Below are 25,584 nucleotides of genomic sequence, written 5' to 3'. Positions count from 1 at the left end.
TAGGAACATTCCCAAGTCACAATTTTTATGGATTAGATGTATTTGCTCTTCTGAGAACTTGTATGAATACTACAAACAAGATTTAATATGTAGGTTTCAGTACAGGAGATATGAGTATAATAACATTATGACTGCCAGTAACTGGGCATCACAGCAGGAGAGATCAACGTTGTTGGAATATAAGAACAGGAATTTGGATGACATTGCGCCCATTAGGTTTGTTACTACCTTTGGACACAACACCAATGTTTTGAGGGATATTATTGACCAACATTGGGGTATTTTATGGGCTGATGAGCTATCAGAGATTCTTACATCCAAATGTTTATTCTCCTTTCTTCATGGACCTACTTTGGGGTCATATTTTAGTCATTATAAACATAGAGGAGAATTCCTGAAACAACAGTTTACATTGCTTGGAGACAGACTGACAGGCTGTATACCTTGTGGTCATTATTATTTGTGTAGCTATATACTCACATCTAAACAATTTACTAGCAGAAACACATCGAAAGTCTATGATATTAGATTTTTTGGGAATTGTAGTACTGATTGGCTTATATACTTGACAACATGTTCTTGCTCTGCCTTTTATGTTGGTCAAACCTCAAGGTCCTTATGTAGCCATATATATGAACACTTGAGTGACATCAGGAATAAAAGAATGTCCAGTTCCCTATACAAACATACAATTAAACATACTACAGCACAGTTTAAATTTGTTATAATTGACCTTGTTGAGGGGGATAGGATTACTAAGGTGCGGTGGCATACTATTCTGAATCAAAAAGAAAGAAGCTGGATAATTAAGCTAGGGGGTTTGTTTAACCCTGGATTAAATAAACAATTATAATCAGCCAATAGGGGTGCTTTTGTGTTTGTGACCTCATGTATTTAATGTCCTTGTTAATTTGATTTTGTGTTTTCACTGAGGAAGGCAAGTTATGCCGAAACTGGTCTGATTGTATTTTGTGTAGTGTGTTTTTCTCACTACTTTGATGGAGTTGCCACAATAAAATAAGGTATTGTTCTACCATTTGGTGCCGACTGTTTTTTTGTTTGAGTTTCAATTTGGCTTGGGTGTTTGCACCTGCCATATTTGCGGATCCATTTTTCTTGAGTTAATAAAAGCTCCCAGCTTGCAGTTGTCTACGAACTTGGTCAGCCAGAGTCCCTCCATGTTGGCCTGGACTTCTGAGAAGTAGATGCCAAACAGGAGAGGACCCAGGACCAATCCCTGTGGGACTCCACTTGTGACTGGTCGGCAGTCTGACTTGGAGTCTGCTACTTTCACACTGTGGGTTCTGTCTGTGAGCCAATTTGCAACCCACCTAGTGATATAGGGGTTGATGCCTAGTTTGGTGAGTTTATTAATAATGCCTGAGTGGGGAATGGTATCAAAGGCCTTGGCCAGATCGAGGTAGGCTGTATGAACTGCCTTGCCCTCATCCACAGCTCTGGTGACTGACTCAAAGAAGTCAACCAGGTTGAGTAGGTATGATCTACTTTTCACAAAACTAAGTTGCGTGGGATCTAGAGTTTGGAGATTCCCTATATCCTTGCTAATTAGGTCCATGATGATGCCCTCCATAGCCTTACATATCAGACTCATTGGTTTAATGGGACGATAATTCCCAGGGTCTGTAGTCGCTTCCCTTTTATGGAGAGGGATGACTGTAGCAGTGCATCATTCAGTAGCGACAAAGTTTGAGATGAGACTGTGATTGAACAGGGCACACAGATGTGGTGCCAGTTCACTTTGTGGTTCATGTAGAACACATCCAGGGATACTGTTAGGTCCCATAGAATACATCCAGGGATATTGTCAGGCCCCATGGAAGATGTATTCCTAGCCTTGGACAATCCAGCTGTAACCTGTGCTGCAGTAATGCTGGGTGCCTGGCATTCCTCCAGTATTGTGACTGGTCCTTGGGTGGGGGGGGGGGGAATTGGCACTGAATCTGTCGGCCAGTATGTTGGCAATATCATTTGGCTCAGTATAGGAGGTACCATTGTGCAGTAACTCAGAGCAAACCTGGGTATTGCCGTGCAGATTCTTGATATAAATATAGTAGGCTTTGTGGTTGTTTTTAGTGTCTGCTGCAATTCTGCCTTCATAGCTGGCTTTAGAGGTTTTGATGAGGGATCTCAACTTTATGTTGAGGCTAATAAGGGAGTTTTTCCAGTCTTGGGACTTCACCTTTTTCTGCAACAGTTTATTCTTTCTGTTGTAGATTTTATTAATGGCAGGGGACCATCAGATTGGCTTCTTTTTTTGGAGGAGAGCGTCCTGGTTCTGTTGGGTATGGCTAGTTGCATGCATTTATGTACATGTTTGTACAGTGCACTGGTGTATGATTCGGATGTCATGCATCTATTTTCTATTGACATGGGTGCTGTGAAGTTAACCACATCTGTTTTTAGGAGCCCAAAGTCAGTTTTGGAGAAGTTTTCATGGTGGTTACCTTTGTGGGGGGGTGAGATGTGGACTTCCATGGTGATTAGTTTGTGGTTGGATCTAACCAGAGAGGAACTGACTACTGGTGTAGAGCAATGGTTGCCCATGTTAGTAATAACCAGGTCAAGAATGTTGCTTCCTTTAGTGAGGGTAAGAATGAGCTGGTCCAGGGCATTGGAATTGATGAATTCCAGGAAGCATTGGGCCAGTGTATTGGTGCATAAGTAGTTTTCCCAGATGATGGAGGGGTAGTTGAAGTCACCTTGTATTGAGAGTGTTGGGTTGGATCCTAATGATTTCCAGGGTGCTTAGGAACGTGGAGTGAGAGTCTTGGGACATGGTTGGGAACCTATAGCAGGCTACGACCTGAATTGCCATCTTACCCAATGTTAGTTGTACCTGAAGTATCTCAGATGCGTTATGCTGGGCTACTAGTCTGGAGGTGTGCATATCCTTTATGAATATGGAGACACCACCACCTTTGGAGCTTTGGTGCATGTTCTGGGGCTAAAAGGTGTGGAATGAGTTATAGCCTGGTAGTGCAGGGGTGCTTTCTGCTGCTTTAAACCAGGTCTCTGTTACAGCACAAATGTCGATGTTCTCCATTTTGAGGAGTGCTTCAAGCTAATGCATCTTGAGATTTAGACTTCTAGCGTTGAGCAGCATGACCCTCAGATTGCATTTATTTATAGCTGTTATGGTGCTAATTTGGTTTTTGGAACATCACCTAAAAAACACACTATAGGGGTGGCAAGAGCTTTAGCCAGTATCTGGAAATGCAGGGGTGACAGATGCAGGCCATCTCTGGCAAAGCATTGAGGTCTGTCAATCATGTCATCCCAAGCAGACGGATACTGGATCCCCTTAGAATGACACCAAAAACTTAGCCAATTGTTGAAGTCAATCATTTTCTGCTTGTACTGCCATATCATTCTGGGCAACATAATGATGCTGCTCAGGGCTAGGGTCATACCTGCCTCGGCCACATAATCTGAGAGCTCCTCCATGTCTCTTTTCATGTAGTCCAGGGAGGTGCATCTCAGGTCATTCACACCCACATGGGCAGTGACAGTGTCATACTTGTACTTGTTGTGGAGTGACCTGAGTGCATGTGTTACATGTCGGATTCTGGCACCTGATAGACAGCTGACTGTTACCTTCTCCTTATTTAGCCTAGTGAGTGGGACATCAGTGTGCCTCACTATTGAGTCACCTATGATTAGTGTATTGGGCAAGCTGTTTTGCCTTAGGGCTTAGGTTGAGGAGCACACTGTGTAGGTAAGCTATGTGACTTGTGGTTTGTGCTGTGTTGTGGTGGTCGACTGCGTTTCTGCCTTGGACGTCTCCACTGTTTGGGTAGATTTCTATTGAGAGCCTCCGCGAAGGTGGGTGTGTGGTTTGTGTTTTTATGTGAGAGCTGTAATGGTGGGTGTTCTGAAGGGCTAAGTGTTGCATGTGGTGTGGTGCAGGTGTTGACCTTCTCCTCTTGACTAGCTATTCCAGTCTTGGCTTGAGAGCGCATGGCTTCCAATTTGGATATATAAGTGCATCTCTCACAAGTCTGAGTGTTGGGAGGTAAGAGGAGAGGGTTGTCTGTGTACATGAGGCAGTTGCTACACTGCCTCAGAATGCCCAATTTCACCAGGTTAATAGGAGAAAGCACAGGGAACTGACCTTTAGACATGCCAGGAGGGATGGTCATTATTACTAAGTACTGGAGCTGTTTCCTTATATATTTCTTTTATAGGAAAAATGTCACTCAAGGTGTCTGACTCTGAACAGAGCACTGCCAAACACTTGAGGGGAAACTAATACGTAGACCCCGAAAATTTAAAGATGAAGTATTTAGTCAGATATTCTGAAGTTAGAAAGAAATCAAGCAGTACGTACAGAAAAATAAAGAATTAGCTTGTCAAGAATGATGAAAAGAGGTGAGTCGCATGAATGGCTACTGCCTGGCTACTACTAATGCTGGTCTCAGCACAGCTTCACTCTGTTGGGATGCAATATTCCTTTGCTTCTTCTCTCACTAGAAGCAAAATGTTAGCACCAATCCCAAGAAGAGAAGCAGCCCACGGCCTGTTTGGTGATCCACAGTCTTGTCCCAGATGATGCAAGGGTCTGCAGGCTTGTAGCCTTTTTCTAGTAAATGCCTGAAATAGCAACCAAACCAATCAGGTACATTAAGCAAAAACACTCACTCTCCAACCAGAAATAGTCATGAATTAATGCACTCTGCTTCTACTCTCACCAGGATCAGAATATAAGCACAAATTCCAAGCTGTCATCTATAAAGCAGTTATTAAGCTTTCTGGTGATCAGCAGTCTCCAGGAAATAATGTAACTGCACTCCTTCTCTCACCAGGAGAAAACAGAGATGACTACTGAGAGGCAGAATGTGGGCTCTCCAATAACTGCTGGTCTTGCAATAGATGCTTAAAGGTAAGATGAAAAAATGGTTTATCCAAAACACTGCAGTGTGTACTAGAGAAGTAAGATGTGAAAGTAGATAACTTAAGTTTTACCTGTCTAAAAAGTTAAGTTTTAGTGGAAAGTCACTATTTTTAGAACAGCACAATAGATTGAAAAGGGGTGGTCTCTTTTGTATTCTGATGGCCAATAAATTTAACAAGTTGAAGGGGAGTGATTTCACAAAATGATAATTTTGTGCTTACTGACACCAACAAGTAAAAGCAGTGGTGGCTAACTTGGTCTGGCTGCCCCAGTGGTAAGGATGATTGAGGCTCAAGACACAGAGACAAATGGGCTAGGGTGGTTGGAGTCAAAGATAATGGAGAAGTTCGAGCTCTGGGGTAGAGAAAGCTCTATCCACTACCTTAAATGCCAAATGCCTAGGAGAAAAGGAAATTGATGGCTCCAAAAGACCATGCTTACAAGCTCCCTCCTCCCTAAAGGCAAAGCACTTGGAAGGAATTGGAGCCGAGCTGTCTAATGCCAAGGCCCCAAGGGGAAGAGATGGCTCCGACAGCTTCAGAATTGACTCCAACACCTTGCATCCAGTGCTGACGCTAAGGCTCTGAGAACCATCCAGCTTCAAGGCACTCACAGCCGACCCACTCAGAGATGCCACCAGAGTCATCAAAGATACCGATATCTTTGGATCTGGTGAGAATGACTCTGGAACCTTGGATCTGATGACTCTGATACCAGAGGTCAGATCAGTGTAGGAGCAAGCAAAGGGAGGGGTTGGCTGTACTAACTTAGGTCTCCAGAACCGAAGGAGTCAGAGCCGGGAGAACCCCCATTTGTATCTGTACTGAGAGTAACTTCCTCATCATCCTGTCCACGTCAACTTCGGTCAAACTTTTCAAAAAGTGAGTCAAGGATAATGTGGAGGAGGTTTTGGATGGTGGCATCTTGGGGAATGCTCCAAGAAGGGGGATGGCAGCCTAGAAGTGATCGGATCTGGACCCAAGAGTGGTGATTGGATCCAGGATGACTTTTCTTTTTGAATCTTTGGATCCAAAGATTTAGGCATTTTAGTTGAAGTTTCCAAACAAGAAGACAATGAAGTGGTAGATTCCAAACAGCATTTTCTGGATTCTCTCTTTTTAGACTTCTTAGAGGGATGAGCTCCAGAAGATGCTGGTGAAGCAGAAGATTTACAGGACAGCAAGGCTCAAGAATCAGCTTATTTTTATGGTCTATGTTGGCCCTATGGTTAAAACCCTTATAAATGCCATCGTTTTTATCAAGGTGTGATAGGCCTAGGAAGCATACACATTCTTAATGCACGTGGCCACAGGCCATACATTTTTTGAAACCTGTGGGTTTCTCTGACATTTTAATAAAAGGAGAAAGATGCAGATACTACACTAGATCTGTAGCAAAAAGGCCAAGAACCAATAAAGGTAAAGATAAAGTTTTTTTTATTAAATTTAAATAATTAGAAGTATACTAACTATGGTAATAACAGAAGTACCCAAATATACTAAAAAGAACCACCAACAAAGGTAAATTAAATAGGAGTGCCCAAGTATTTCAAAGGGAGAAGGGATGAAATGCTATAAGAATTATGAAGATATAAAATATGGCTATTAGATATAAATGAATATATAAGATATTGAAAGTTATCAAAACTCACTGTAACCCAAAAAATGTACAGACTCGGGAGCTGAAACAGTGGCCACAGCTGTACTCTAAGGCAGCAAATGAGATCTGAGGTATGCTAGAGACTAGGGCATTATGGGAAAGGGAGGATCTCAAGAGCTTTCAGTGATCCACAAGCTAGTAGATGTGGCTGAGTTGGATCCGAACTCAAGAGGTGACGAATGAGTAAAAATTGACAACATCAGATTTATTCTTTTGAGTTGGATTATAAGAACTGAGTTGCCTAGACATAGTGAATGAAGCCTTGCTACATTTAATTCTATTATCTGCCAAAAAAGCAATTATTAGAAAATGGAAACTGAAATCTAAACCAACAGTAAATGAAGTATCGAATATTGTAAAAGTGATAAAAGAACTGAAGGTAGGGTCTTTAAATAAGGGGAGAAACACATTACATAAAAGTAAGTGGAATTTGTGGAATCATGATTTTAGCAATTACGTAATGGAGTGAATGATAATTGTTAAAAGAGAAAATATATGTATAATGCATGATGTTAATGAAACATTTAAAATGGTTTGTTTTCTATAATTGTATGTGTACCCATGTCATTGTTCAATGTGTAAAGGTAATAAAGATTTAAAAGAAAAGTGTTGAGTGAGTTAGGGGAGAAATGGCTCATGGAGGTATTCATTGCAATATGGAAAGAAAGGTGTATCCCAGATGACTAGAGAATAATCATTCTGGTGCATGTATACAAGAACAAAGGGGACAGCTGTGGGTAGCATAAAGGTATCAAACTCCTGTCATACTACATGAAAGTAATGGAGACAGAGTGATTGATAAGCAAATACGCAGAATAGTAGAAAGTAAGATAGAAGATGTTCTAACTTACAAACTGCTTTTTTATCTTGTTTTATGAAGGTAGAGCTTTAATTGTTGAATATCTGACAGGCATCCTGCTGTTTTGCAAAGGTCATTCATGTTCTGATTACATTTGTAAACATTCCTATGGCATGCTACTGTACTTAGAAGACTTACAGGCTGGACTTTATAATTGCTTTTATAGAAGGCTAAGTGAATGCAGTTCATGTTACTGTTAGTTCATACTGAATAACATAGCTCTAGAATTATTGTCTTAAAGCAGACATACTTTGCTTTGTGCATTATATCCTGTGTATATTCACTGAAGTATACAGCTGTTATCACTGGACTTAGAGGCTGTATGTTACTGCTCTTAGTCTGTGGTTTTACAGAGCTGATACTGTATGCACTATAATCAATTTTAATTCTAATGTATGCAATATAATTAATTTTACTGTCCAGCTCTATTCCTTGCATGCTCTCCACTTCACATTCTTGTAACCTTTGCACTAATCCTGCCTTATTTACCTTTATTTTTCAGTTTGCACGTGTTTCTTTCCTGAGTGACCCCCCCCACCCCCACCCCCACCTGGGATCCACTGCATAAAGCAATTTCTACCTTCTCCACTGAAGCTGGCTAGCTTAACTAAGTAAAACCTCTGGGAAGCAAGAACCTGACTCCCTCCAGCTTTTCAATTGTAATAGGTGAATTACAGTTTAGTTTTTGTAAACTGTTGAGGCTTAATGGTGTATGCACAACAACAGTGAAGGGATCTAGCCAACTGCCACTAGATTGGGCTATACTACTTTGAATTAGCCTTACACTCACACAGTGTTCCAGTCCCAAGCATTTACTTTTTAATTTGGTAAAGTAATTTTGCTCCCTCCTTATTGACTACATTTGCTAGTTTACCCCTAGGATCCAATTAAAATTAGCCTGAAAATTGGTGTACAGTTAAAAAAGGATAAAACAAATTAAAGTACAGCCAACAACACTGCTTACATACAATCATACAAACCAAACCAAAAGCTCAAGGTAACTCTCATTGTCAGTGTTAGCCCCACTCCGCTTCCCCCTGCCCCCAAATTCCACCCACCCCCACTAGTGCTAAATTTAAACCAGACTTTGCCACTCCCTTGCCACTCCCCTCCTGCTAAGTACCAATCAGCACCTCACACATCATTGAGCAACCCTGCCCCCTTAACCCATTTCCTTCTCTCTCACTCTTCCACACCCTGTTAGCACAGTCAGCCATCAAATTTGGCTCGCCCCCTATCAAAATGCAAACAAGCAAAAAAACACTAATTACCCAAATGCCTATACTGTTTCTATTTTACCATCTCACTGCCTATGAACAAACACTTGACCATGGTATTCACTACCCAAATGGTCAAACAGACACCCACGACTTTACATATAACACCAAACACTTTACCTTCCCCTGCACACCGAATATACCACCCTCTATAAAATACCACCCGTGTACAGCCACAAAACATAATCCTAAAGACAAAGACTATATAAAGCTTATAAACAAACTCCTAAAGCTCAGAATATCCTGTCACTATAACCTTATAACACATGGAGACATTCATCCTAACCCTGGCCCACCCACATCCAATAACCTCCACTCCCCTACCACAACCGCCACAATCAAGCTACCCATGAATACTCCCACTAGTTCTCTCCTAGCATTTCACCTAAATATTAGAAGTATTAACAATAAGATTCCCAACCAACACGCCCTCCTAGCAACCCACTCCCCAGACATTATGTGTCTTACAAAAACCTGGCTAAAACCCAATACTACTGACAATGAGATACTACCTCCAGGATACAATATTCACCAGTTAAACTGTGCTACAAGGAAAGGAGGTGGGATAGCAGTCCTTTACAAAAATACTCTAACTGTTAATAGAGGCACCATTCAACCTCCCCAATTCAATAACGTGGAACTCCTCATAACCAAGCTACAGATTAACCAAAACAAACACTTGAACATCGTCTGTGCATACATTCCACCAGGCAACAACCTAAATACCCTAGAAGATCTCCTTTACTGGTTATCCACTACCTATCCCCAAGAAACCATAGTTCTTGGTGATTTTAACACTGACTGGCACATCTGCACCACCAACCCCCCCCCCCTCACTCATATAAACTTATCTGGGTTTAAACAGACCATAACCTCTCCCACTAGGATAAACAAACCAACCAACAAGGAAATTATTCTAGACTGGATCCTAGTTAATAACCAAGCCCAACTGTACACAGCTGGTACTCTCCCTGATGACCTCAGCGACCATTGTCTAACCTATATCATAAAACATAAGGCAGGAAACCCTCACCAGCCCAAATATAAAACATTTCGAAACAGGAAAAACTTTGATGCTGCTATATTCCAAAATGAATTAAAAGCAGTTGACTTGTCAAAACTAAAAAATCTAACATTAGAGGAGGCCATAGATCACTTTAAAACTAAATTCCTAAGTATCCTTGATTCCCATGCTCCAGCACGTACAATAAAAACTAGATCAAATACAGCACCATGGCTCATAAAAGATACCAAAGCAAAAATCAAAACTAGAAACAGAGCCAGGGCCAGCTGGAGAACAACCAAAGCCCCACCTGACCATCTAAAATATCGTCAACTCAGGAATGATACAAAAAAATCTATTTTACTGGATAAAAAAAGCTTCTTCCAAAATCTCCTACAAAAACACCACAACAACCCTCAAAGTTCTAGGCAGGCTTAAGTCAACTACTTTGTCCAGGTCACTCCACCACCCTAACCCCGGCTAACTACACCCATAGCTCCCCAGAGACAATAGCTAGTGCCTTTAATAACTTTTTCATTGAAACAATCCAATCCCTAGCAAATCAACTAACCCCCTCTAACTTAAACCACATGCCTAAGCTACCTAATAATCACTCGGAATTTGGCTTCCAACCAATATCTACTAGTTTTATCAAAACACTTCTAAAAAATCTAAAACCTACCACCCTCGCTGCTGACCTCCTCCCTGCAGAGTACCTGCAAATAGCTGCAGATGCCATTGCATATCCCATATCTATCCTCATCATCAGAACCTTATCCGAAAATGCTATCCTCTCCCTCTGGAAAATATCTCACGTCATCCCACTCCATAAAGGTGGTTGCTCCTCAGACATATCCAACTATAGACCCATTGCCATTCTTTCCCCACTAGCCAAAATAATGGAGAAATGTGTACACAAGCAACTAATGCAATACCTTTCACAGAATAACTTACTCTCTGACTTCCAGCATGGTTTCAGGCCATACCACAGTACCACCTCAGCCCTCCTTTCCTTTACTACTGCCATAAACCAAAACAGGAATGACAATAGGCTAACCTCTGCCCTCTTTCTTGACCTATCAAAAGCCTTTGACATGGTCAACCGTGAACTTTTCATTCTTTCACTAAAATCTATTTCCCTCAACAAGCCTGCTCTCCAGTGGTTCCAGTCCTACCTGACTGGTAGACAGCAGGCAGTACTATGGTAGGGCAAACTCTCCAGCCAGTTAGCTCTCACACTTGGTGTCCCTCAAGGGTCCATACTAGGTCTGCTACTCTTCTCTATTTTTATCAGCAACCTCCACACTGCTATCCCTAAAGCCACCCGCATCCAATACGCAGATGATGCCACTCTCATCTGCTCAGCCACCTCCCCATCCGACTTTCAATTCTTAACCCAAAATACATTTAACACTATCGAGAACTGGCTCACCAATCAACAGCTACTTCTGAACCCCAATAAAACTAAACTTCTATTCTTCTCTCCCACTAGTAGATCCACCACACTTTCATTCTCTGTCACATCTAACAATGGTACCACTATTTCCCCAGATAATCACACCAAACAGCTAGGGGTTATCATAGACAATAATCTCAAATTTGACCTACAGGTCAACAAAACCATACAGACCATCAATAAGAAACTTGGATCACTGTATAGAAACAAGGCATTTTTAACCCCACTGGCTAGGACTGCAATCGCCCAATCACACCTACTCTCTACTCTCTTATATGCCTCGCCTGTACTCTCAAACCTCAACAAATCTGAACTAGGTAAGCTGTCCCATAGCTACAATCATATTGCCAGATTCGCCACTGGCTCCACCTATAGAACCCACCACTGCCAGAACCTTAAACAACTAGAGTGGCTACAACTGCCCAGCTTAATTCAGTTCAATCAACTCTTAATAGCACACAAAATGTTGTACCACTCTGAGGATACCCCCTCACTTAAAAATATTATTAAGCCATATGGCAATCTAAGATACCTACGGTCAGCCGATAAACTACTGGTCCAAACCCACAAAGCTAATAACTCTGCTGGTGAATCCCTGTTTGCCAACTTTATTGTCAAAACCTGGAATTCGTTGCCAAACTATATAACCCTATAATCCTCCAAAAGTCTCTTCAAAAAAAACCTCAAACAGTATATCAAAGTGAATTGGCTATGCCCATGTACCAACCCTGATTAAGTTATAAACTAAAAGCATATTCTGCAATTATCATAACTTGTAACTACATCACCAAGCTCTGCTTCCAGTCTGATGTCTCTTACTTTTAATTGTCTGTCCATGACAATTGTGAGTCCCTACTAGGGAGCACTAATAACCCATTGTATATAATCACTTTTTGTTTTTATAATTGTTTGCTAACTTCTGTGTAATCTATGTAAGTTTGTCTTTGTGGAGCTTTTCTCCCCAGGCCTCTGCTGAAAATGGACATGTATCCAGTTGGAGTATCCCGGTAAACAAATGTAAAATAAATAAAATAAAATAAATAAAATGAGCAGTTCAAATTTTGCAATAGGACAGACAGTGCAGAAGAAGTTGGAGATGTGTAAAGAGTCCAAAGGGGCATTCCTGTAGTTAGAGAAATCATATGACACGGTTCTAAAAAAGCTGATTTGGGCAGTCCTGTGATGGTTGAAGTCCCAGAAACATTTGTAGAGTCAGTGCAAGCTATGTGCAAAGACCCAATGACACAAGTATAAACAGTGTTTAGACTCAGTGAGGGCTTCCCAGTGGGAGTGGGTGTACATCATGGTTAAACTCTGAGCCCACTGCTCTTCGTTTGGTAATGGACTACATTAGCAAATAAGTAAGAGGGAACAGAAAAACAAAGCAGCTGTATATAGATGATGTCTCAGCACAAGCAGACTCTGAACAGGGACTTCAGTAAATGGTAGGAGGCTGGAATGCAAAACTGAAGGCACATGTCATGAAATTGAATATAGACAAGACAATTGTCATGACATCAAATGCAGGAAATCTGAATAAGATGAAGATTGAGCTATAAGGTAAAATAGTGGAACAAGTTAACAACTTTAAGCATCTGGGATGAGTACTTGAGAAGAAGGGAAGTCTGAATGAGGAGCTCAGAGCTAGAATCCGTGATGCTGCAGACAGCTGGCACAGAATGTCAGGGGCAGTGCATGACAGAAGAATACCAAATAAGTTGAAAAGTAAGGTGTACAAAGTAGTGGAGCAACTATTGCTTCTGCATGGCATAGAAACCTTAGCAGTGAAGACAGAGCAGTTGAAGATGAAGTGCCTTAGTAGATGGGTGACTGTCACCCAAATCACCGGCAAAGTTTCCTTCGAGTAGATCTTCTTTTGATTCAGCAACTTCTACTGTCTCAACCTTGCCAAACATTGCTCCATTCAGAGCTAAGTAGGGACTTTTATAAAACCGAGTACTTTTTCCACAATTTCTGAATGTATAGCGTATAAGGAATTTGCTGTGTTGACATTTTATATTTGTTTTTGAACTGTGAATTCTTTGTTCAGTTTGTAATTTTCTTCCATTAAAATTAAAAAAAATGACACATTATAATCTGAACTCTTTTGGACATAACAGTGCAAATTTTTGAGGATGCTGTAGGGAAGTCAGATCCATAATAGTGACTGCAGCAACATTAGTTTAACATTATATAAAAAGTTGTTGGTGGAAAATTCAAAATATTCTACTGTTCGATGTGTGAAGTACACAAAAGTTTTAAAAATTATGTTCTGAATGGAAATCTTTATGTTAACACTTGCAGATCCTTATTTATCTTAGTTATTTGATCTTGTTTTATTTTATTTATTTTACATTTGTTTACCGGGATAGTCCAACTGGATACATGTCCATTTTCAGCGGAGGCCTGGGGAGAAAAGCTCCACAAAGACAAACTTACATAGATTACACAGAAGTTAGCAAACAATTATAAAAACAAAGTGTAGATTTATAACTATGGGGAAACTATGAAGTAGAAAGTGTACTGGGCCTGCAACTAGAAGGGAGCAGAAAATTCCGCAAATGAGCTGTGATAACCCCAACAGCAGACAGGAACACGCTCCTGCAGTTAATAGGCCACCAGCACTCTCCCATAACTCTACCATAGCAGGGGTTAGAGAGCATGAATGAACTGTCTTCCTTGTTAGAATTGTGGTGAGTATTCCTACCTGTTATGCAGGAGACCAGAGCTCGATTCCCTGATGGGGAGTAGATGAACATTTCTGCCCGGTAGTTAGTGCAGTTAATTAATTCTTTGAACTGTTAATGTGCATCTTCTCTGGTACAGGGCTTGATTCTGTCAGTCTTCACTTGCTTACTGTGCAACTTGGAGAAAGTCGCTTAACCAGACAGCATTTTGTGGAAATTGGGAATTTCAGATTGGATCCTTAATGGTTTCCTTGACTGCATGACTAGTAACTCCCTATTAAACCAATGTCAGGAGGTTTCAGTCCCTGACGGACATAGACAGATAGTAAGTATGCCCAAACTAACATACCCCCCCCCCCACATAACCTTTAGAAACTTCCTAACTAACATATCCTCTCCTAATAAACGCCCATGACATAGAGACAGAATTGGGTTGAGGCATGCAGATAGACTTTTAAAGGCCCTGGTGGTCCTTAGCCTAATATATACCTATCAACCTAGGAACCACTATAAGTAAGGATGCATCAAGCCAAATCTTAAAGGAGCTGTATTTTACTTATTGCACTGATGTAGTACATAACCTTCCATCACAGAGGGCACTGGTCAGATGGATACATAGTCTGCATCCTGGATACACACAGAGTCCACTGAAGAAGGTGGAGAACCCACAATAGCTCTGTCCATGGCAGTGGCCCATAAACTCTTGAACATTTCTTACAGAATATCATTCATACAAACAGAGAAATTCAGACATGCCATTTCCAGTGACTTACTGATGGCACCTTCATTACAAAAGAGAATGAAATGTGCCAGCACTATACCATCCATGTCCTCTTGGTCATTAAAAATGCCAGCAAGTGTGTGCCATAAGTTAAACACGATAAAGAGTTACAAGACTCTGAGGGATTACAAAACTAGACAGACACTGTTGTTAGAACTTTTGGAGGACCATGACTTGTGTGCAAAACCTGTATATGTCCTCTCTGATTTTAGACTACAGCTATAAAAAAATGATTGTTGAAAATTCTGTCTGTGTCAAGTGAAGGGGTGCCTGTTTAACTTATCAGAGTATATCTGGTGAAAGTTTCAGCAGTGTGAACTTGTGTCCTGTATGACTTTGGCATGAAATTTCAGCAAAATGTAAAGTGTTAGCCAAACTGGTGACATAAACCAACAGAGGCCTGACTTCAACCCAGATTACCTGACTTTGATTAGAGGGATGGGTGGTTGACAGAGCTGGCATTGAGGATAGGCATGACTCTCCTGTGGGAAGGCTCCATACTGAATATGGACAGATTATTCTTCAGGCTCTAAAGGAGACAGAAGCTTATAACAGTCACAGAGCTAGGTATGTGGGAGGGCTGAAAAAGTTTGGGCCTGGGGTGGGTGCTTTCTCAGTGGCCCTTTCCTGTTGTCCAACCAAGCCTAATAAATAGAGTCAGGCCTTTGGAAGAAAAGCTGTGATATGCATGGCACTATATGATGCAGCTGAATTTCAGCTGTACCCCCATCTTTCATACATGGGTTTCCACTTCCTCTTCCTACCCTGTCTACATTGACCTCTACCAGGAGGATACTGTCTGGCCACTTATTCCATCCCTCCCATTCTCCTTCCTTCCATCAAATGAGAGTTCTTAAAACAGGGCAAAAAAAAAAAAAAAAAAAGAATGCAAAGTGTTTAGTTGCAATTGCCATCCTACACTCAGAGGTGCCCAATACATTTGCAGAACTCTGTCCATCACTTTCAGAGTATGTCATTCCCATGCTGGAGTACATGGAGAACACCTTCTTTCTGGTATGGAAATGTATCTTTGGAAGGTATTCTTCAAGAATCTATTGTATTGTGTCTGAGTTCACAACCGTGGCAGAGCTGTGTGCAAAGGGGCTTCCCAGGAAACAGAAGTTTGTGGAAGAAGGGTGCCAGAGTTTGAGTTCCTCCTGAGAAAATGGCAGGTAGGTGTGTTGTTATGGCTATACCTTTATGTGAAATAATAAATCAGACAACTCTGTTTCATACAGTGATTTTTATTTTAAAGTGCTATCCATACAAAGATATCACTGGTAGTGAAGTGACTAAATTTGTAGCAACAACTAGAACAACCAGTATACATATCCCCAACCACATAGAGCCTGGAGACTGTGTATACCAATTTCATGGAAAAAGCTATTTACAAAGACACTAAGGAAATACCCTCTTCTTTTGTTAATAATGCTTGGGTTATTTTACTTTCATTTGGAATCCTAAGGAAAAAGTATTAACACCAGGACTGGTAGAAGCAACCTCAATTTAATGTCTCATCATCAGTCCCACCCCAGTGCAGCTTTTTATATGCTGTTCTCAGGTGACAATGTTTTTTTTTTTTTTTTTTTGAGTTATGACCTCAGTCCTCATTGAGACAAGGATCCACAGTCTTTAGCTTCAGAGATGACTGTGGTACCAACTATATCACACTGATATTCATTATGTAGTGCAAGCTGCTCATATGATTACAATCCCAAAACAGTTAAACAACTTCCTCATTCAGCATTATTTTAGTGCGAGACCTGACCTTAACAGTGCTTAGAAGGGTGCTTAACATGTATTAAGTACCCCTATATGCTGTTAACACTGAGTTTTGTACTAAAAGGTGAAAGCACTGGCCAGTACACAGCAGTAGCAGAACATGAAACGGCTTTGTTTCAACTCCCATTTCCGCCTGCAGCCTGCCATTATTTTAAATAAAATTGCTTCCCTTGGACAGGGAATATGTAAGAACATCAACTACTTCCCCACTGCTTTACCAGCTTTTAAAGCTGGCACAACACATCTTATTTTTCTTTTTTTCTTTTCTTTCCCTTTATCTTAATTTGTGAAACTAGTAGTACATGGAGCAGATAAATCTCCATGCACTACAAAAAATTACGATCAGATCTCCGACTGTAAGGTAGTGTTTTTGATTTCTTGGCATTCATGTCTCAAACACATAATATACATGCTACAATCAGAAATCTGATCTTAATCCTCCATATAACATTCCTGACAAGTTAAGTTTGCATTCTGTAAATGAATTCTGTAAAGTCATGTGGAATTCATACAAGGAAGAAACATTATAACTGCTTCATTAAACATTTGAATTTTACCTGTTGATCTGTTGGAGTTTTCTCTTTCCAGATATCTTTTACTATATTAAATAGATCTTTCTGACTCAGTTTCATGTGTTTAATCTGACCATCATATCGTAGATACAAAGGTATATCATTGCCTATTCCCTGTAAAACAAAACCGCAATCATCAAATAGACTAAATATAATAATTTAATTTTTACCATTAGAAAATGCTAAAAGTTACTACCAATCACAACTTTAAAACCAGACAGAACATTCAGAAACAATTAAACAGATGTTTTGGCAGTTCCTTCAGAAATCAGCATCCATATATTTAATAAACAGAAAAAGAAGTTATGTACTCACCATAACGTTCCATGTTTGTAGTCCAGCTTGCCCTTTATTCTTACATATGGGTTTGGAGCCGATCCTCGGTTCCGAATAGGCCTATTACAAATCTCAAAGTCTCTTAGTTGGCTCGTGGCTAGGTAGGTATCCCATAGTGCATTAATACAATCCCCAGATCTTGTTCGCTGATAAACTATAGAAAGATAAAAAAGATTATCCAGAAAGAACAACAATAATGAAAGGTCTCCACCCTACCAAAGGCAACACTCTCCTGTCTTCAGATCCTTCCAGGACGGGGGTAGGTGGGTGGACTACAAACATGGAACATTATGGTGAGTACATAACTTCTTTATGTTCTGTAGTCCTATCTCACCTTCATTCTTACATATGGGACAGCATCCTACCACCTTTTTCTCGGGTGGTTCACGGGAATATACTCCTGAGTACCATGGAACCAAAGGAGGCTCTACCCCTGGAGGCCAAATCCAGTTTGTAATGAGTAACAAAGGTATGAGGGGTAGCCCAAGTTGCTGCTGCACAAATACTGTCAATTGGAACTCTGGCTTGAAAGCAGCAAATGTGGACAGGGATCTTGTGGAATGAGCGTTAATCTTGAATGGCAGGATCTTTCCATTGGAGAAGTAAATGAAGGAAATACAGTTCGAAATCCAATTAGATAGGGTCACTTTAAAGTCTGGCAGACCTATCCTAGACTAAGAAAAGGACACAAACAATTGATCTGACTTTCTAAGTTCCTTAGTCCTGTGAAGGTAGAACCATAATTGCCTGTGAACATCAAGCTGATGAAATTTGTATTCTGTAGTGTTGGAATGATTAGGGAAAAATACAGGCAGTTTGATAGTTTGGTTCAAATTAGTCTGAGAACAAACTTTAGGGATAAAGGTAAGATTTGTATGAAGGGAAACTCTGTCTTTGTGGAAAATCAAATAAGGAGGCTTGATTGACAGTGCTTGTAACTCTGACACCTGTCTAGCTGACATGAATGTGCGGGCTCAAAAGGCGGGGAAGTTAGTTTGGACAGAACGAAATTTAGATCCCAAGGAGATACAGGTTCCTGAAAGGGGGGGTTCTCAGAAAAGTAGCACCTTTAAGGAAGGTTTTACATAATCTATGGGACATTAGATTAGGTTCATGTTGTCCCAAATAAAGTTAGATATCGCTGCCAGTTGGACCCTAATTGTGGCAGCAGCTGATCCCTGATGGAAAAGTTCAGAAAAAAACTCTAAGACCACAGGGATGGATGCTGTGTAAGGATCTAAATTTTTTTTCTTTTGCCTAGATAGAAAACCTTCTCCATTTGCTAGTGTATAACTTCCTAGTGGAAGGTTTATGCGAAGACTAGGGATGTGGGTCACAGCAGGTGAAAAATCATGAAGCCTGACTAGGGATGGAAGTGGAGCAGCCACGCTGTCAAGTTGAGGATGTGGAGGCAGGGGTGAAGGGAGCCTGACATGTGTGTCAAGAGGTCTGGAACTGGGTCCAGAGTCCATGGATCATCTAGTAGATGAGGCCTGAGAAAGGGGAACCAAATCTGAAAAGGCCAGTAAGGAGTGATGAGAATCATTTTGCTTCCCAATAACTTTGCTTTCTGGATCACTTTGGATATGAGCAGAAAGGAAGGAAATGCATAAAGGAGTCCCAGGGGCCAATCGTGAGCAAGTGCATCTCTCGGTGACTCCCCTGGAGGGGGATAAGGGAGAAATAGCTGCTGCATTTTGTGTTGATTAGGCTGGCAAAGAGATCGCAGCAAGGCTGTCCCCATTTGTGGAAGATCTGTTACGCTACTTCCTGATTCAGAGACCACTCATGAGGCATCAAGATTGCCCTGCTGAGCTTGTCGGCTATCACATTGGTTGTCCCCAGGATATGCTTTGCTACTAGAAAGCATTGGGAAGATATCACCCACTTCCAAACATGAAGAGCCTCTTGACAAAGGGGGTAAGATCTGGTTCCTCCTTGCTTGTTTAGATACCATATCCACTGACATATTGTCTGACTGGATTGCTATTGTCCCTAGAGGAAGAAAGTCGTGAAGTGCTTCCAACACTAGAAGCACTGCTCTCATCTCTAGGACACTGATATGGAGGTGAGCCTCATGATCTTGCCATGTGCCTTGGACAGTCCTGCCTAGATAATGCCCCCCCCCCCATCTGTGACACATCTATAGTCATAGTAGCAATGAGTTGTCAGCTGATCGGGCTGAATCCACCAACGAAGGTCCTTTTTGCATGACTCTGTTATGAGGATATAGTGAGATAGAGGCAGTTGTTGAAGAGACCACTGGGAAAATAGAAGCCATTGAAGAATTTGCATATGCAATCTGGCTAGTGGGACTAGATTTATGATAGAGGCCATGGTCCCTAAGAGTTTCAGCACTGTCTTTGCCTTGACTTTCTGTAGAGGAAGCAAACTGTGAATTTGTTGTCTGAGGTTTTGAATTCTGTCTGCAAGTAGGTGAGCTAGCATGGTGACTGTGTCTATTTCTGCGCCTATAAAAGTCACAAATTGAGAGGGCGATAAGGCAGACTTTTCCCAATTTATTGTAATCCCCAGCTGGGAACAGAGCTGGATGGTTGAATCTCTGGCTTGTAGGAGTAGGTGCCTGGTGCTGGCAGTCAGGAGCCAGTCGTCCATGTACGGAAACACTTGGAATCCATGACATCTCAGGTGAGCTGTCACTATCGCCATACATTTGGTGAACACCCCGGGGGCTGTGGTGAGACCAAAGGGCAGAGCACGAAATTGGTAATGACTGACTCCCAGCTGGAAGTGTAAATGACTCCTCGATGCTCTGTCCATTTTTATATGGTAGTATGCATCTTGGAGGTCTATGGAGCACATCCAATTGTCTTTCCTTAACAGAGGGAGTATAGACTGCAGTGTCACCATCCGGAACTTGGCCTTCTTTATGGCTTTGTTTAGTTTGCTGAGGTCCAAGATGGGCCTTCAGTCCCCTGTTCATTTTGGCACTAAAAAGAATCTGGAGTAAGTTCCGAATCCTATCTGGTCTGCGGGGATGGTTTGGATGACTCTCTTTGAAAGCAACTTTTGCACTTCTACAGTTGCTTGATCCCTGTGATTGGGTGGAACATCTGGGATCTTTTTGGGAGTGTGGGGTGGAAGAGAAAAGGGTATGGAGTATCCTTTGGTGATTATTCTTTGTACCCATTTGTCTTGAGTGCTGTTTAGCCAGGCTTCTGGATACAAAGATAAGCGACCCCTGAATGGCTCCAGAGAAGCACAGCTGGGCCCCACATCAGGAGCACTGATAGGGACGGCCTCGAAAGGAATCACAGCCACCCTGGTTTTGCAGACCTCCCACTGCCTCTAGGGTGACGTCTACCATTAGCTCCTCCTCCTCTGCCTCTGAAGGAGGAATCACCCTGTGCATCCGGGAACAATCTCTGGGACTTCTTGAACCACATTTTACCACCTCTCTGACCTTTGGGATATGGTCTAGAAGGGACGGTAAAATGTAATTATAGGTTCATAGGTTCATAGGTTCATACTAGGCTATCTGCCCTAGGGCATTTACAAGCCTAGCCAGAGTGTGTTTGGCTTTTGCCACCCATTTTAAAATGAATTTTGCTATGCCCTTTTTCGAGGTTAGTATACTGTGCATCTGTCTAACAGTGACACAGAAGTGATACCCGGAGTAAATCTACGATCTCCCATCCACTCATCAAGATTCCTCTTGAAGAGAGTCAGTGAGGGACTCTGCCTAACCTGGACTGGGATTTTATTCCAGAGTGAAGGGAGCCTCTGGGTTATGAATCTGTCCCTCCAGCATGTCCTATTTATTTCAGTGCTGAGGTTCAAGTCTCTTGAGCGCGTAGCTCGATGGGATTTGGATTTTCTGAAGTGCAGCATGTCCATTAATTCCGGGTTGGACATGGCTTTATACGTCAGGCACAGATCGCCCCTGAGCAGGCGGTATGCCACTGAGTAGAGCTGGAGTTTCTTTAAGTTTCTTTAACCGGGCAGCATATGGCATCTGTTTGAGCCCTTTGATCCTCTTGGTGAGGTACGTTTGGGGTCTTTCCAGTTGCTGCAGGTGTCTGGTAAGGTACATCCTAATAGGGGCATTGTACTCAATTATGGGCCTGATGAGGGATGAGTAAAGAGGCACGATGACCTCCCCTGATCTAGATGTGAATCCCTTCATGATTAGGTGGGCTATATAAAATGATTTTCTAACCACTTTGGCCACGTGGTTGTCGAATGAGAGATTGCTATCAACTTGGGTCCCCAGGTCCCTAATTACTTCTTCCGTACTTAATGGATTACCATCTATGTGGTAATTTGTGGGCACTTTGTTTTTGCCAAAGGGGATGACTATACACTTTTTGGCATTTAGCTTGAGGCCATGGATCTGGCACCAGTTGTCTGTTTCTATGAGGCCCTTTTGTAGGATGCTTGTGTCGGCTGGAGAGTCGATTATGGTGCCCAGTTTGCAGTCATCTGCGAACTTGGTCAGCCACAGTCCTTCTGTGTTGGCCTGTTCCTCCGAGAAATATATACCGCACAAGAGAGGTCCCAGGACTGAGCCTTGTGGGATGCCACTTGTAACTGGTTTGGAGTCTGACATGGCTCCAGCAATTCTAACCATGTGGGTTCTGTCCTTGAGCCAGTTTGCCATCCATCTAGTGACATAGGGGTTTATATTTAAGCTGGTGAGCTTATCTATAATGCCAAGCTGGTGAGCTTATCTATAATGCCAGAGAAGGGTATTGTATCGAAGGCTTTTGCGAGGTCCAGGTAGGCTGTGTGGACCACCTTCCCCTAGTCAATGGCCTTGGTGACTGTTTCAAATAAATTGACCAGGTTTAAGAGGCAGGATCTGCCCTTAACAAAGCCGAACTGGGTAGGATCCAGTGTCTGTAGGTCTCCAATATCTTTATTTATGAGGTCCATGATGATCCTTTCCATAGCTTTTCAGACCAAGCTAGTCAGGCTTATGGGGTGATAGTTTCCAGAATCCGTTGAGGCACCACCTTTGTGGAGAGGGACCACTGTTGCTGTACGCCACTCTTTGGGTACATATCCTGTAGTAAGGCTGAGACTGACCAGTAGTTTTATGTTTGGGTTTAGTTCTTCTTGGAGTTCATGTAGGACGCAGCCCGGGACACCGTCTGGTCCCATTGATGCTGTGTTTTTTTGCTTTGGAGAGGGTGGCTCTTACGTGAGCATCTGAGATGTCGGGGGGGGGGGCAGCACTCTGCTGGGATAGATATTTGCCCTTTTGGTGGAGAAGGGGGGAGAGGTTTGCGCTGAACCTGTCAGCTAGGATGTTGGCAATGTCTGTGGGTTCGGTGTATTTTTTGTCATTTTGGACTAATTCTGAGCATATCTGGGAATTCCCACCCAGGTTTCTAACATAACTAAAGAAAGCCTTGTGATTATCCTTAGTGTCCTGTGCAATTTTTCTCTCGAAGCTGGCCTTAGATGATTTTATGAGTGCCCGTAGTTTTTTGCTAATGCTGATCAGAGATGCCTTCCCTTTTTGGGATTTTGCTCTATCATGTAGTAGCTTCCTCCTTCTATTGTATAGTTTGTTTATGGCTGGGGTCCACCAGACAGGACACCTGCCTTTGGAGGATTGGGTCTTGGTTTTGTTTGGGATTGCATGATCCATGCATTCCTGAAGGTGTTCATAGAATGCGTTTATAAAGGTCTGGGCTGTATTTTCCACAGGCCCGGGGGCTTTGAAGGATTCCACCTCGGTTTTGAGGAGTGTGAAATTTGCTTTAGAGAAGTTTTTCACTGTGGTTTTCTGGGCAGGGGATGTGAATATCTAGTGAGATTAGTTTATGGTCTGATCTTACCAGTGAGGGATACACTTCTGGTCTGGAGCATAGAGTCCCCATGTTGGTGATGATCAGATCCAGTATGTTTTCCCCTCTTGTGGGAGTGGTAACAAGCTGTTCCATAGCATTTGAGTTTATAAATTCTAGGAACCTTTGGACTAGGGTGTTGGAGCTAGAGTAATGCTCCCAGTCTATGTTTGGGTAGTTGAAGTAGCCCAATATAATGGTGTTTGGAGAGACCTTCATATTTTCCAGTGTTCTCAGGAAGGCCGACTGGGGTTCCTGGGTTTGGGAGGGTGGTCTGTAGCTGGCTATAAACTGGAAGGCAGTTTTACCCACTGTTAGTTGCACATGGATAGTCTCTGATGCTTCATGCTGTGCCACCAACCTGGAGGTGTGGGTATCTTTGACGAATATTGATACTCCCCCTCCTTTTGTAGTTCGGTCCAAGTTTTGGGGCCGAAAAACATGGTATGAGGTATAACCTGGTAGTGCTGGGGTGCTCTCAGGAGCCTTGAACCAGGTTTCTGTTACTGCACAGATATCGATGTTCTCCATGCTAAGGAGAGTTTCGAGTGCATGCATCTTGAGGTTTAGACTTCTGGCACTGAGTAGCATTACTCTTAGTTTCTTATCCCCTGTGATACCTATGGAGGTGGGTTTGTCTTTTGAGCCTTGCCTAAAAAAGGCACTATGGGGGTGGCAAGAGCCTTTGCCAATATCCAAAAGCCCAGGGGTGACAGGTGCAAGCCGTCCCTAGCGAAGCATCGTGGCTTGTCGAGCATGTCATCCCAGGCTGACAGGCATTGGATCCCCTTTGAATGACACCAATACTTAAGCCAATTGTTGAAATTAATCATCTTGTCTTCATATTGTGGCATCATTCTTGGTGAGGGTAAGATGCTACTCAAGGTCAGGGTCATACCGGCCTGGGCTACATGCTCAGAGAGCTCCTCTATGTCTCTTTTCATGTAGTCCAGGGAGGTACGTCTCAGGTCATTCACACCAGCATGGACAATGATTGAGTCATATTTGTACTTGCCTTGGAGTGACCTGAGTGCTTGTGTTATGTGGCGGATCCTAGCGCCCGACAGGCAGCTCACCGTGACCTTCTCCTTGTTCAGCCTGGTGAGCGGGACGTCAGTGTGCCTGACGATAGAGTCACCTATTACAAGTGTATCAGGTGTGTTGTTTAGCCTTAAGGGCTGTGACTGTTCGGCACACTGGTTTTGTGAGCTATGTGTTGCACGTGTTTTGTTTTGGGGTAGCGGTTACTTGGGTGTCTGCTTTGGAGGTCTCTGTTGCTTAGGCAGATTTTATTTAGAGCCTCCGAGTATGTTTTTGTGTGTTTATGTGTTTGGTTTGCTCTCGTGGTAGGTCTATGTGAGACTGGAATTGTAGTGAGTGTGGTTTCCTTCTCCTCCTGACTGGTTACGCCAGTACTGAGTTGAGAGAGCTTAGCCTCCAGTTTGGCTATATGGTTGCATCTCTCACATGTGTTGGAATTTGTTGGGAGGAGGAGAGGGTTGTCTGTGTACATGAGGCAGTTGTAACTTTGCCTCAAGATTCCCAGATTCACCAGCTGGACCAGAGAGGAGATTGACAACTGACCTTTGGACATGCTAGAATAGTATTGGGAATTCCTTTATAATTGAAAAAAGGGCCAATGGGGAACAAGGTACTCAAGGGGAGTTTGTGAGGGTGTAGTGCTTTTAATTTTTTAGTGCTGACTTATATAATTGCTTTAGTGAGCAAGTGCCAGGCTTTAGAGTAGGAATAGGGTGTTTATTATGAGAACTAGATCAGTTCTAAGGGAAAAAGTGAAGAGCAAACTTTGTGGAGCCGAGAATGGTTTAAACCCAATTAAGCGGCGTTGCTCGATGCTGCGCTATGCGCAAAATCACACAAAGCCACGCTAAAGTGGGTTTTATACAGGGCGAACTTGAAAGAGCTAGAAATTGGCCCAAAATGGCCAATAGACTACCAGATTCTTGTGCTGGGAACACTCCTCCAGGAATAGATAGGCTGCTCTAAGCTCCCCACTGCCACTGGTGAACAAAGAAGCCTCCCTTTATCCAAGAAAGGAAATGGGCAACACAGGAACTTTCCAAAAGTCCAGAATACAGCAAAGCCTGTATTTGGACTACTCTAGGTCAGGAAAGATGGGAAACAAGGATATATATTTTTTTCTTTTCTTTTTTTGCAACAAACAGCAGGAAAATGCAATAAATATGTAACACAGGCTAGCGCACTTGAGTGTGTAGCCTCAACAGGTAAATGCAACAAACAGGGCAAATTTTAAAAGTGCAGGTGCAAAAACAACTTTAAACAGTTTAAAACAGTTCAAGAAGCAGAAATACTTGCAGTTTAGCTAGATTGGACAGTCGCCCAGGTAGTAGCAGCAAAAAAAACACTTTTATCAGGTTAGCAGTCGCTCTTTTAGCCTCTCTGCTGCTAGCACCACTCTGCAG

At 42.3% G+C, this 25,584-nt stretch overlaps 1 protein-coding gene across 2 annotated transcripts in view; it reads right to left on the bottom strand.

Annotated features, from left to right (window-relative positions):
• TSNAXIP1 (translin associated factor X interacting protein 1) overlaps window positions 1-25,584 on the bottom strand; it is a 1,644,878-nt gene that overhangs the window by 387,664 nt on the left and 1,231,630 nt on the right. For both annotated transcript variants that reach the window (XM_044081465.1, XM_044081466.1), the window contains one exon: window positions 16,974-17,102. In XM_044081465.1, coding sequence (XP_043937400.1) covers window positions 16,974-17,102 — 129 coding nt within the window. The remainder of the gene's footprint in view (window positions 1-16,973; window positions 17,103-25,584) is intronic.

The sequence above is a fragment of the Protopterus annectens genome, chromosome 8.part0 (assembly GCF_019279795.1).
Source record: "Protopterus annectens isolate FY-2018-M chromosome 8.part0, PAN1.0, whole genome shotgun sequence".
Taxonomy (NCBI): domain Eukaryota; kingdom Metazoa; phylum Chordata; order Ceratodontiformes; family Protopteridae; genus Protopterus; species Protopterus annectens.
The sequence above is the reverse complement of the archived record's forward strand: the minus strand, read 5'-3'. Positions and strand labels throughout refer to the sequence as shown.